The 13,076-nt window shown below is 45.6% G+C and overlaps 1 protein-coding gene across 1 annotated transcript; it reads right to left on the reverse strand.

Annotated features, from left to right (window-relative positions):
* Positions 1-268: 268 nt before the first annotated feature.
* On the reverse strand, positions 269-1,096 carry KHDC1L (KH domain containing 1 like). Its single transcript, XM_086316736.1, is given in 4 exon segments — positions 269-388; positions 391-408; positions 732-871; positions 952-1,096. Coding segments are annotated over 4 exon segments (423 nt in total).
* Positions 1,097-13,076: the final 11,980 nt, after the last annotated feature.

The following is a 13,076-nucleotide window of genomic DNA, read 5'->3' on the forward strand; positions in this document are numbered from 1 at the left end:
GAGCGCACTCCAGAGGCCTGACACGTGGGGCCACTCGTTTCACTAGATCTTTGCTGGCGGACTGCACCTCTCTCTCACACCCGAGCCTCCATGAGTCTCCAAAATGTGCCGAGAAGGCCTCCGAGGGCCAAAGATGAACCACGGACGCCACCTCGGGTCCTGCCTGTCGGGTCTTTCTTCAGATGCCTTCTCGCCTCTCGACTGCCCAGCAGAGATCAAGACCGTTTGATGGACAGAATGAACTCTGAAGGGGTCTGCAACCAAACGTTCAGTAACAGTAGGCCTGGGAGGGCCTAAGGGAGATGGAGCCCCCTCCTGGGTGGGACGGGAACAGGTCCAGCAGGACGGCATGAGCTGCGGCCAGGTCGCGGGTGGTCAGCGGCTGGCTCCCCGGACCAGCTGCAGCAGCTCGAGGCCTGCAGGGAGAGCGCGGGGCGAGACCGGACTCTCCCGGCTGGCCAGGGCCCCGAGGGGACCTTGAGGGTGTCACCGGCCCGGAGCCTCCGCCCCTCCCTGTCCGCATCTCCTGGGCTTTTCCACCCCTCCCCGACGGCACCCCCTTCCCCAGAGCTTGGGGTGGGAGGGGGGCGGCAGAGGGAAAGGGGACACCCGGACAGCCAGCAACGCAGGCGACCCTCGACAAACCCGAGATACAGACTCCACCCCTGAGTTCCCCGAGGTCACCTACCTCGGCCCCAGCTTTTGGGGTCCCGGCTGCTGACTCTTCAGACCATGAGGAACAGCCACTGCCGCGACTCCAGCGAAGCCACGAGGAGGACGCGCTTCAGGCCCGTGGCTGCGAAGCCCCTTTCCCGCTGGATGAAGGTCTGGCTGTGCGCCCCGAGGCGGAGCAGGTCAGCGTCCAGGTGGCCTGGAGGAGGGGGCGTGAGGATCACAGCGAAGAGGGAGGAGGGGCAGGGGAATGAGCTGCGGGAGGGCCCTGGGATATACTGGGGGCAGGGAGGGGAAAGAAGAGGAAGGGGCAGGGCAGGGACCCCTCTCCCAAGATCAGCTCTTCCTGGTCCCTTTCGATGTAAAATTCCAAAGGGAAGGCGAAGCGCTCCGGCACAGTCCACCACCGCGACTTGAGCTCCATGTGCTACTCTCATCGCTGGCTCTGAAGCGGGAAATCCAGGAACTTATCCTAGCACGACTTAGAGGAATCAGGAAAAACCCAGGGATGCACTAAATATTGTCAGTGAACAACCCACCCTACAGAGGGGTGGGCCTCGCCCACAGTTCCTCTCAAGAAAACCCTTCCCAAATGGTGTGCTCTTCCCAGTCCCTTCACCCTAATTGAATTATCTGATCTGTGTTTACCTCTCTGATGCCCAGGAATTCAACAGTATCTTCATTCTAATCTGAAAGATCTTGGAGCAGATATGCTGGTGTGAACCAGGGCAGGGTTGAGGGGTAGAAGGTTCTGAAGCAGAAGTTTCCAAGTGGCCTCCCTCGTTTTGGACAGGCACTGTGTTAGACTGTTTGCTGTGTCAAAATGCCATGGACTAGGAGCTCATAAACAGCAAGCATGTCTTTTTCACACTCCTGGAGGCTGGGAGTCCAAGATCAAGGCATCAGCAGATTTGGGGTCTGGTAAGATCTCCCTTTTCATACTGATCTCTGTTCGTTTCCACGGCAAATCATTCAGTGTCACAGTAATCCAAGTCTATGCCCCAACCAGTAATGCTGAAGAAGTTGAAGTTGAATGGTTCTATGAAGACCTACAAGACCTTCTAGAATTAATTCCCAAAAGTAAAGATGTCCTTTTCATTAAGGGAACTGGAATGCAAAGGTAGGAAGTCAAGAGATACCTAGGTGACAGGCAAATTTGGCCTTGGATTACAGAATGAAGCCGGGCAAAGGCTAACAGAGTTTTGCCAAGAGAACACACTGGTCATAGCAAACACCCTCTCCCAACAACACAAGAGAAGACTCCACATGAACATCACCAGGTGGTCAATACTAAAATCAGATTGATTATATTCTTTGCAGCCAAAGATGGAGAAGCTCTATACAATCAGCAAAAACAAGACCAGGAGCTAACTGTGGCTCAGATCATGGACTCCTTATTGCCAAATTCAGACTTAAATTGAAGAAAGTAGGGAAAACCACTGGTATGACCTAAATCAAATCCCTTACAAATATACAGTTCAGTTCAGTTCAGTTCAGTTGCTCAGTCATGTCCAACTCTTTGCGACCCCATGAATTGCAGCATGCCAGGCCTCCCTGTCCATCACCAAGTCCCAGAGTTTACTCAAACTTATGTCTATCAAGTCGGTGAAGCCATCCAGCCATCTCATTCTCTGTCGTCCCTTTCTCCTCCTGCCCCCAATCCCTCCCACCATCAAAGTCCTTTCCAGTGAGTCAACTCTTCCCACGAGGTGGCCAAAGTATTGGAGTTTCAGCTTTAGCATCAGTCCTTCCAATGAACACCCAGGACTGATCTCCTTCAGAATGGACTGGTTGAACCTCCTTGCAGTCTAAGGGACTCTCAAGAGTCTTCTCCAACACCACAGTTCAAAAGCATCAATTATTCTGTGCTCAGCTTTCTTCACAGTCCAACTCACATCCCTGAATGACCACCGGAAAAACCATAGCCTTGACTAGACGAAACTTTGTTGGCAAAGTAATGTCTCTGCTTTTGAATATGCTATCTAGGTTGGTCATAACTTTCCTTCCAGGGACTAAGCATCTTTTAATTTCATGGCTGCAATCACCATCTGCAGTGATTTTGAGGCCCCAAAAAATAAAGTCTGACACTGTTTCCACTCTTTCCCCATCTATTTGCAATTAAGTGATGGGACCAGATGCCATGATCTTAGTTTTCTGAATGTTGAGCTTTAAGCCAACTTTTTCACTCTGCACTTTCATTTTCATCAAGAGGCTTTTTAATTCCTCTTCACTGTCTGCCATAAGGGTGGTGTCATCTGCATATCTGAGGTTATTGATATTTCTCCCGGCAATCTTGATTCCAGCTTTGCTTCTTCCAGCCCAGCATTTCTCATGATGTACTCTGCATAGAAGTTAAATAAGCAGGGTGACAATATACAGCCTTGACGTGCTCCTTTTCCTATTTGGAACCAGTCTGTTGTTCCATGTCCGGTTCTAACTGTTGCTTCCTGACCTGCATATAGGTTTCTCAAGAGGCAGGTCAGGTGGTCTGGTATTCCCATCTCTTTCAGAATTTTCCACAGTTTATTGTGATCCACACAGTCAAAGGCTTTGGCATAGTCAATAAATCAGAAATAGATGTTTTTCTGGAACTCTCTTGCTTTTTCGATGATCCAGCAGATGTTGGAAATTTGGTCTCTGGTTCCTCTGCCTTTTCTAAAACAAGCTTGAACATCTGGAAGTTCATGATTCACGTATTGCTGAAGCCTGGCTTGGAGTGTGACAATAGATTTAAGGGATTAGATCTGATAGACAGAGTGCCTGAAGAACTAGAGACAGAGGTTCATGACATTGTATGGGAGGCAGGGATCAAGATCATCCCCAAGAAAAAGAAATGCAAAAAGGCAAAATGGCTGTCTGAGGAGGCCTTACAAATAGCCGAGAAAAGAAGAAAAGGAAAGATATACCCATTTTAATGCAGAGCTCCAAAGAATAGCAAGGGATGATAAGAAATCCTTCCTCAGTGATCAACACAAAGAAATAGAGGAAAACAATAGAATGGAGAAGACTAGAGATCTCTTCAAGAAAATTAGTGACACCAAGGGAACATTTCATGCAAAGATGGGCACAATAAAGGACAGAAATGGTATGGACCTAACATAAGCAGAAGATATTAAGAAGAGGTGGAAAGAATACACAGAAGAACTATACAAAAAAAGATCTTCATGACCCAGATAACCATGATGGTATGATCACCCACCTAGAGCCAGACATCCTAGAATGTGAAGTCAAGTGGGCCTTAGGAAGCATCACTACAAACAAAGCTAGTAGAGGTGATGGAATTGCAGTTGAGCTATTTCAAATCCTAAAAGATGATGCTGTGGAAGTGCTACATTCAGTATACCAGCAAATTTGGAAAACTCAGCAGTGGCCACAGGACTGCAAAGGTCAGTTTTCATACCAATCCCAAAGAATGTTCAAATTACCAAACAATTGCTCTTATCTCACATGCCAGCAAAGTAATGTTCAAAATTCTCCAAGCCAGGCTTCAGCAGTACGTGAATCATGAATTTTCAGATGTTCAAGCTGGATTTAGAAAAGGCAGAGAAACCAGAGATCAAATTGCCAACATCTGTTGGATCATGGAAAAAGCAAGAGAGTTCCAGAAGAACATCTATTACAGTTTTGTGAACTATGCCAAAGCCTTTGACTGTGTGGATCACAACAAACTGTGGAAAATTCTTAGACAGATGGAAATACCAGGGCTCCTAGAAATCTATATGCAGGTCAGGAAGCAACAGTTAGAACCAGACATGGAACAACAGACTGATTCCAAATTGGGAAAGGAGTACATCAAGGCTGTATGTTGTCACCCTGCTTATTTACTTTATATGCAGAGTACATCATGTGAAATGCAAGGCTGGATGAATCACAAGCCAGAATCAAGATTGCCAGGAGAAATATCAATAACTTCAGATATGCAGATGACACCACCCTTCTGGTAGAAAGCCAAGAGAAACTAAAGAGCCTTTTGATGAAAGTGAAAGAGAAGAGTGAAAAAGCTGGCTAAAAACTTAACATTCAAAAAGCTAAGTTCATGGCATGCGGTCCCATGACTTCATGGCAAATAGATGCGGAAACAGTGGAAAGAGTGACAGACTACTCTCTTGGGCTCCAAAATTACTGCAGACGGTGACTGCAGTCATGAATTTAAAAGACATTTGCTCCTTGGAAGAAAAGCTATGACCAACCTAGACAGCATATTAAAAAGCAGAAACAGTACTTCACTGACAAAGGTCCATCTAGTCAAAGCTATGGTTTTTCCAGTAGTCATGTATGGATGTGAGAGCTGGACTATAAAGAACGCTGAGTGCAGAAGAACTGATGCTTTTGAACTGTGGTGTTGGAGAAGACTCTCGAGAGTCCCTTGGACTACAAGGAGATCCAACCAGTCCATCCTAAAGGAAATCAGTCGTGAATATTCATTGGAAGGATTGATGCTGAAGCTGAAGTTCCAATACTTAGGCCACCTGATGGGAAGAACTGACTCATTGGAAAAGACCCTGATGCTGGGATAGATTGAAGGCAGGAGGAGAAGGGGACGACAGAGGATGAGACGGTTGGATGGCATCACTGACTTGATCGACATGAGTTTGAGCAAGCTCTGGGAGTTGGTAAAGTACAGGGAAGCCTGGCATGCTGCAGTCGGTATGCCTAAGAGTTAGATACGATGGAGAAAATGAACTGACATGACATCTCCCTGGTTCACAGATGGCCTCTTTTTCACTTTGTCCTGATGTGGCTGAAAAGGCGAGCAAGCCCTTTGCAGTCTTTCAGAAGGACCTTCTTATTTTCATCTGGAGGAACTCTCCCAAAGCCCCACCTCTAATACCATGGCCTTGCTGCTAAGTCGCTTCAGTCATGTCCGACTCTGTGTGACCCCATAGATGGCAGCCCACCAGGCTTCCCCGTCCCTGGGATTCTCCAGGCAAGAACACTGGAGTGGGTTGCCATTTCCTTCTCTAATGCATGAAAGTGAAAAGTGAAAGTGAAGTTGCTCAGTCGTGTCCGACTCTAGCGACCCCAGGGACTGCAGCCCACCAGGCTCCTCCATCCATGGGATTTTCTAGGCAAGAGTACTGGAGTGGGGTGCCATTGCCTTCTCCGGCCTTAGAGGTTTGTAAATCAATGTGTGAGTTATAAGGTACACAAACCTCCAAACCATAGGGTCATGCCAGCCAATAAAGTAGGCTGTTTAGTCTCCTGCATTGAGAGAGAGGAACAAAGAACCTCTTTCTAGGGTGGGTGGGAGGGAGCCTATCATAAGATTCAGCTGTATGACTCTAAGAGTATTTGGATAAGAAGAGCCAGTTTTGTAAAAATGGGGCAATTTTTGGTTATCTTGACAATTTTTCAGAAGCAAGGAGATTGCTTGGTCTTGATTGCAGAATGTCATTTCTTTGGTTTCAAACCTAGTTACCAAGTAAGTGGTCTTTCGACACCTCTTTCATCACAGTCACTGATTGGTCTTGACTGGTGAAACATTCTGCAGGAGATATTTATGCTTGGTAGGAAATGTTAGAGTTTGGTAGGAAATGTTAGAGTTTGGTAAGAAATGTTAGAGTTTATCTTCCAGCTTCCTGCTGCAACTCATGGGTCTGTTTTTTGTTTGTTTGTTTGTTTTTTTAATTTTCAGTCTCCTTTTTTGGATAAAGGACATTTATTGACAGGGTCTAGATTTGCAGTATCCCATCATCAGAATCCATTGACCTCTTGGTTATCTGGAGAACATGGTCTGTTTCTCCACTTTGGTTAGTCCCATGTGCCCTTGGCTGCAAGATGAGATGCTGAATTATTTTAAAAGATTATGACTGCACAGTAGCAGTTAGGATCAGACAGGATACAAGTTCTTACTAGAAATAAAGTAATTATCATTCCTACTAATAGGTTGCAAAAGAAAGAGTCTAGAGTTCGAAACCAGGCCATGAAATTAGGTCCCATTCCATCTGGATCTGTTCTAGAAAGCCAGGTCAGCTTTTATTTTGCATGTGTGTTAAGTCATTTCAGTCAAGTCCAACTTTTTGCAATCCTATGGACCATAGGCCACCAGGCTCCTCTGTCCGTGGAATTTCCCAGGCAGACTACTGGAGTGGGCTGCCATGCTCTCCTTGATCCAGCAATAGAACCCACATCTCTTACATCTCCTTCATTGATGTGTGGGTTCTTTACCACTAGAGCCACCTGGAAAATCCCATCTTTTATGTTAACCAATCATGAATTATTCTACCTGGCCAATAGTGAAGCAGGGTAGCAAACACTGTTGGAAGTAAAATGAACTTCTTAGCTGGCCAAGAAGTAAACAAAGACCATGCCCTCATCCATAACCAGCATGAAACGAAGTTAAACTAATTTGTTGGACCTGAGCAGAGACCTGTGGCTTCTGATCAGAGACAAATTTTAGACCACCTTTTCTTGTTGGATTATTCCTACCGCTAGAATGGGAGCCCCCAGAGTAGAGATGAAGGGGGAGTTGGTTACCTGGCCAGGCTTCTTGCAAGCTCTGCTGAATAGTCCATTCTTCCCCCATTCTAGATCTCTGAGCTTCTTTCTGAGAGAAGCAGTTTTCTGTAGGATTAGGTGTTTTAAAATTAGAAAGTCTCTAAAAGTTACTCTATATACACAAGATAGAATTTCAAAATACTCAGATGGAAGCATGTTGTCCACATAAAAAAAAAAAAAGTACCTTAGGCAGTGACTGCAGAGAACAGGATAGAGAACAGTTTTAAGATTCCTTAAAAACTTACAGCTCAAGTCACCGTGTTATCTGGCAACCCCACTCTTGGGTATGGAGCCAGAAAAGACTGAGTGACTGAACTGAACTGAACTGATTGCACACTTGGCTTCCCAGGCGGCACCAGTAGTAAAGAATCCTCCTGCCAATGCTGGAGACATGAGACACAAATTATGTCCCTGGGTCAAGAAGATCCCCTGAAGGAGGAAAAGGCAAGCCACTTAAGTATTCTTGCCTGGAGAATCCCATGTACACAGGAACCTGGTGGGCTGCAGTCCATCGGGTTGCAAAGAATCAAACATAACTGAGCATGCACACACAGAGGCATAGAGGCATTGCACACTTAATAGACTACAGTGTAGTGTAAACATAACTTTTCTATGCACTGGGAAACCAAAAAGGTTGTGTGACTTGCTTTATTGTGATATTCACTTTATTGCAGTGGTCTGTACCCAAATTCACAATATCTTGGAGGTGAGCCTGTAGATACAGGAAAGCATCATGCAGCCTTTCAGTTCACCTCTGTTTTTGTTGTTTATTTGTTCAGTCGTGTCCTACTCTTCACAATCCCGTGGACTGCAGCACACCAGGCTTCCCTGTCCTTCACTGTCTCCCAGGGTTTGCTCAAACTCATGTCCACTGAGTCTATAATGCCATCCAACTATCTCATCCTCTCTCACTCCTTTCTCTTCCCACCTTCAATCTTTCCCAGCATCAGGGTCTTTTCCAATCAGGGTTGGTTCTTCACATCAGGTGACCAAAGTATTAGGGCTTCAGCTTCAGTATCAATCCTTCCAATGAATATTCAGAGTTGATTTCCTTTTGCATTGACTGGTTTTCTCTCCTTGCAGTCCAAGGGACTCTCAAGAGTCTTCTCCAACACCACAGTTCAAAAGCATCAATTCTTTAGCACTCAGCGTTCTTTATGGTTCAAATCTCACATCCATACATGAGTACTGGAAAAGCCATATCTTTGACTATACAGACCTTTATCGGCAAAATGATGTCTCTGCTTTTTAATGAGCTGTCTAGGTTGGTCATAACTTTCCTTCCAAGCAGCAAGTGTCTTTTAATTTCATGGCTGCACTCACTGTCTCTGTGATCTTGGAACCCAAGAAAATAAAATCTGCCACTGTTTCCACTTTTTTCCCATCTATTTGCCATAAAGTGATAAGACTGGATGCCATGATCTTCGTTTTTTGAAGACTGAGTTTTAAGCTAGCTTTTTCACTCTCCTCTTTCATCAAGAGGCTCTTTCATTCCTCTTCGCTTTCTGCCATTAGGTGGTGACATCTGCATAACTGAGATTATTGATATTTCTCCCAGCAATCTTGATTCCAGCTTCTGCTTCATCCAGCCCAGCATTCTGCATGATGCACTCTACATATAAAGTAAATAAGCAGGGTGGCAATATATAGTTTTGACATACTTCTTTCCCAATTTTGAACCAGTCAGTTGTTCCATGTCTCGTTCTAACTGTTGCTTCTTGTCCTGCATACAGGTTTCTCAGAGACAGTAAAGAGGTCTGGAGTTACCATCTCTTTAAGAATTCTCCACAGTTTGTTGTGATCCACACAGTCACATGCCAACGGATGTTGGCAATTTGATCTCTGGTTCCTCTTGCCTTTTCTAAATCGACCTTGTACATATGGAAGATTTCGGTTCACATACTGTTGAACCTAGCTTGAAGGATTTGGGGCATTATCTTTCTAGCATGTACGGTACAGTAGTGTGTACAGTAGTTTGAATGTTCTTTAGCACCAACTTTCTTTGGGATTGGCATGCAAACTGACCTTTTCCAGTCCTGAGGCCACTGCTGATTTTTCCAAATTTTCAGTTCACCTCCAGGGGGCACCAAAGTATACTTATAATAGAGCAAAAGGACAGGTGGGTGCTGATTTCAAAGGTGGGCCTTGTTTTATTGTCTTGAGTTGAAGTTACCTACTTCATGTCATCCTGAGGTTCGGGGTGAGACAAAATATGCCGTCATGACACTTTGATTATTTTTAATTAAAGTAATTTAAGAAATGTCTGAGGCAAGAGGGACATTTTTAAACATTCTTTTTTATTTATTTACTTTCAGCTGAGAGAGGTCTTTATTACTGCCTATGGGCTGTATCTCTTTGTGGAGATTGGGGGCTACCCTCTTGCTGAGATGCGTGGGTGCTTGTTATGGTGGCGTCTCTTGTTGCAGAGCACAAGCTCTAGGTGCACGGGCTTCAGTAGTTCCTGCTCTCAGGCTCTAGGACGCAGGAAGAGGGTCATTTTGATCCCGCCTATCTCCCTAGAAGCAGGACATAAACTCCCCCGGGGAGAGGAGGGTTCCTTGCAGCCTGTGTATCAGAGGGTGGAGGTGGTGCCCTCAGACTGTCTGCTGGGAGAGCCATGGAGACTGAGGCCTGTCGGCCAGTCCTTCCTGCAGGTGGGATGGTTACCTCAGTGGCATCTGTTTGCTGGAATTGGCCCTCAGTATCCTCCTCTTGATAACCTTGGCTTTTATGGTAGGAGATGATACCCAGCCAGGGAGCAGTGGGGTCCACTGTACGTATCAGTGAAAAAAAATGCCACCTGCCACATGAGTAAACAAAAGGTGTTGTCGTCAACCCAGCACATTACAGCCACCAGGACCACCCCAGTGGTGAGCCCTCGAGGGAACCTAGGGTGGAAACAGCTTGCCCACCGTCAAGCCCCCAGTGGGTGCAGCCACCCCAGTGGTCACCCTGAAGGGACTCAGGATGGTGCACAAGATCCTAGCCCTAGGTAGCCGGGATGTATATCAAAGGGATGAATTCAGTGGTCCCAGACTCTTGCATCTCTCCATTCCAAGAAACAAATGATAAATTCCTTAACTTGAGATGCCAGGTTTTTCTTTCACTAAGCAGCAATCTTTTGATGTTCCATCACTACCTGGTCTTTGTTTCAAGTCTCCTCCATATCCTGGTTCCTCCCGTCACTTCTTGAGAGCAGTATCTCAGAGTGACCAGAGATGCTATGTTTCGGGCTGTAGCTCTCAATTTTGTCCGCCGAATAAAACATCCCTCTCCACATTTATGTTGTACAATTTTTTTTTTCCAGTCCACATGAGACATGCAATGCAATGATGCAGGCGTCCCCGGAGGAGCCCTTTGCAGGGCCATCCTATCCACTTCCTCCCCTCCCTTCCTCTCACCCCCACCCCACACTCAGTCTCTCTCTCCTTCTTTACCCCCTCCACGGTACTTTCCTGTTAAGCATTCACAAGGCTTCTTTCTCCTCTAAGAAAGAAAACTCTGAGGATTGCCTTTCCTCAGAGGAACAGGGTGAAGTAAAGAAAAGAGAGACCACACAGCGATCTAACTAGTCGGGGCCACCCCTCTGCTGTCAGATGGAAGGGCAAGTTCGACGGGACCACATCCTCACAAGAGGCTCCAGCTTCCAAGTACTTCATTGCTGCTGTTTTTAAGTGCCAACCTCCCACGGTTCCTGTTTCCATCTGTCCCGTGATGAGGATGTTTGCATAACGGTGTTAATGATGTGGTCCTGTCAGAAGCTTGGAAGGTTTCTTTAGACAAAGATAAGAATATAATCCCTGAGCTCCCCGCAGCGGTCAGAGCCCGTGTCATTCTGAGGATCTCAGAGGGACAGTTGCCTACAGGTGCTGGCCACCCGCGGCGAGAAGCTGTCTGGAGCCAAGAAACCTCTGGGACTGCCGTCCACATGCAGCGTCCTGAGGTGAGCTGCTCTCGCTTGCGCTGGGTGGGGATGCTTTCCACTCCATCTGGGCTGCTTCCTTCATGGGAGGTGAGCACTGGGTCTTCTCTCTTTCAAGATCCAGGCCAATCTGTTTGGAGGCCTCCATCTGGGAGCAGAAGTGGAATTTTAGACTGTGCCTCCTCTGATTTTCCTGTGTGCGTGACCATAGCTTTAGTTGTTGTTTGTATGCGGGTCATGTGACCATAGCTTTAGTTGTTGTTTGTATGCATGTCATGTGACCATAGCTTTAGTTGTTTGTATGAGGGTCATGTGACCATAGCTTTAGGTGTTTGTATGCAGGTCATGTGACCATAGCTTTAGTTGTTTGTATGCGGGTCATGTGACCATAGCTTTAGTTGTTGTTTGTATGCATGTCATGTGACCATAGCTTTAGTCGTTGTTTGTATGAGGGTCATGTGACCATAGCTTTAGCTGTTGTTTGTATGCATGTCATGTGACCATAGCTGTAGTCGTTGTTTGTATGAGGGTCATGTGACCATAGCTTTAGTTGTTTGTATGTGGGTCATGTGACCATAGCTTTAGTTGTTTGTATGCGGGTCATGTGACCATAGCTTTAGTTGTTTGTATGCGGGTCATGTGACCATAGCTTTAGTTGCTTTTATGTGTGCCATGTACGCGTAAGCCACTCATGGTCCATCCTTTTCTGGGAGCCAGGCCACTCTGGAGCCTCTGTCTGGGAAAGGAGGTGGAATTGGGGGCCACGCCTCATCTGATTCTTCATGGGACCATGCATTTCTTACGAGTCAGTGCTTGCATTGACCACTTGAGACATCTTTGGTGAATACAGGGCTCACGTTTGAGGACACCAGGGTATCCTTCCCTACTGCGCTGGTTTCGCCTGTGGTGGAGTGTTAAGATTTTCCCTTTTTGAGCTAGCTTTATCTGTTATCTGGGCAGAACTCAGCCTCCTCTCTCAATCGTCCTGCTATTTATATTTTGGAGTTTCTGTCCTCAGGCAACGAATTCAAATTACTCCCCCAGGGTGTCCATCTACCTCCTGCCTCATCTCTAGATTTTGATAACAATTCCTTTCCTCTTGGTTTCCACTAGAAATTAAGGTTTTTAAAAGTTGGGGATTCTAATCTAAATATGCAATTGCAACTACTAAAATAATATAGCATTTCAGTATACAGTAGGTACATTCCACTCAAATGTGGGATGTACATTTTGAGTAAGGAGTTTTATGCACAGTTGGGCTGAGATTAGATTAAGCTTAATTGAGTAAGTGAATTTTGTTATTAAAAGTAATTAGACTGTGCAGGACTAGATTTGTTTCCTCTCTGCTAAAAGAACAAGTTTACTTAGAATAAAGTTACTTAGTAGAAGCTTTTGATAACAGATTATGTAGATTTCCTTGCCTTTAAGTGATCTGTATTTGTTTTTAAATATTCACAGTGACCTATGATTCTGTATGACCAAATGTATTTTAAAACTTTTTGATACTTTTGATGAATTTCCTATCAAATTCTAAAGTTTTTTGTTTTTTGTTTTTTTTTGCTTTGGCTAGCTTTGGGATAGTTCAGAGGGCCCTTGAGGCACCTCAGAAAGGGCTTCCCAGGTGATGCTAGTAGGAAAGAACCTGCCTGCCAATACAGGTGACATAAGATGCAAGTTAGATCCCTGGGTCAGGAAGACCCCCTGGGGGAGGGAACAGCAACCCACTCCTGTATTCTTGCCTGGAGAGTCCCATGGACAGAGGGGCCTGGTGGGCTGCAATCTGTAGGGTCACACAGAGTTGGACATGACTGAAGTGACTTAGCACGCATACATATTAAACTGACTAGAATTGATTGCCATGCCAAATTACATGGAAAGCATTGTGAAGTGAGTGATAAGCCATTGTATGGTACAAATAAATGCTATTAATACAGACATTCTAGAAACTATATAAAGCTTCTGAAATTTGTGTATGCTCTGGTAT

The sequence above is a fragment of the Bos grunniens genome, chromosome 9 (genome assembly GCF_055505025.1).
Source record: "Bos grunniens cultivar Pamir isolate PY7600 chromosome 9, Bosgru_T2T1.0, whole genome shotgun sequence".
Lineage (NCBI taxonomy): Eukaryota > Metazoa > Chordata > Mammalia > Artiodactyla > Bovidae > Bos > Bos grunniens.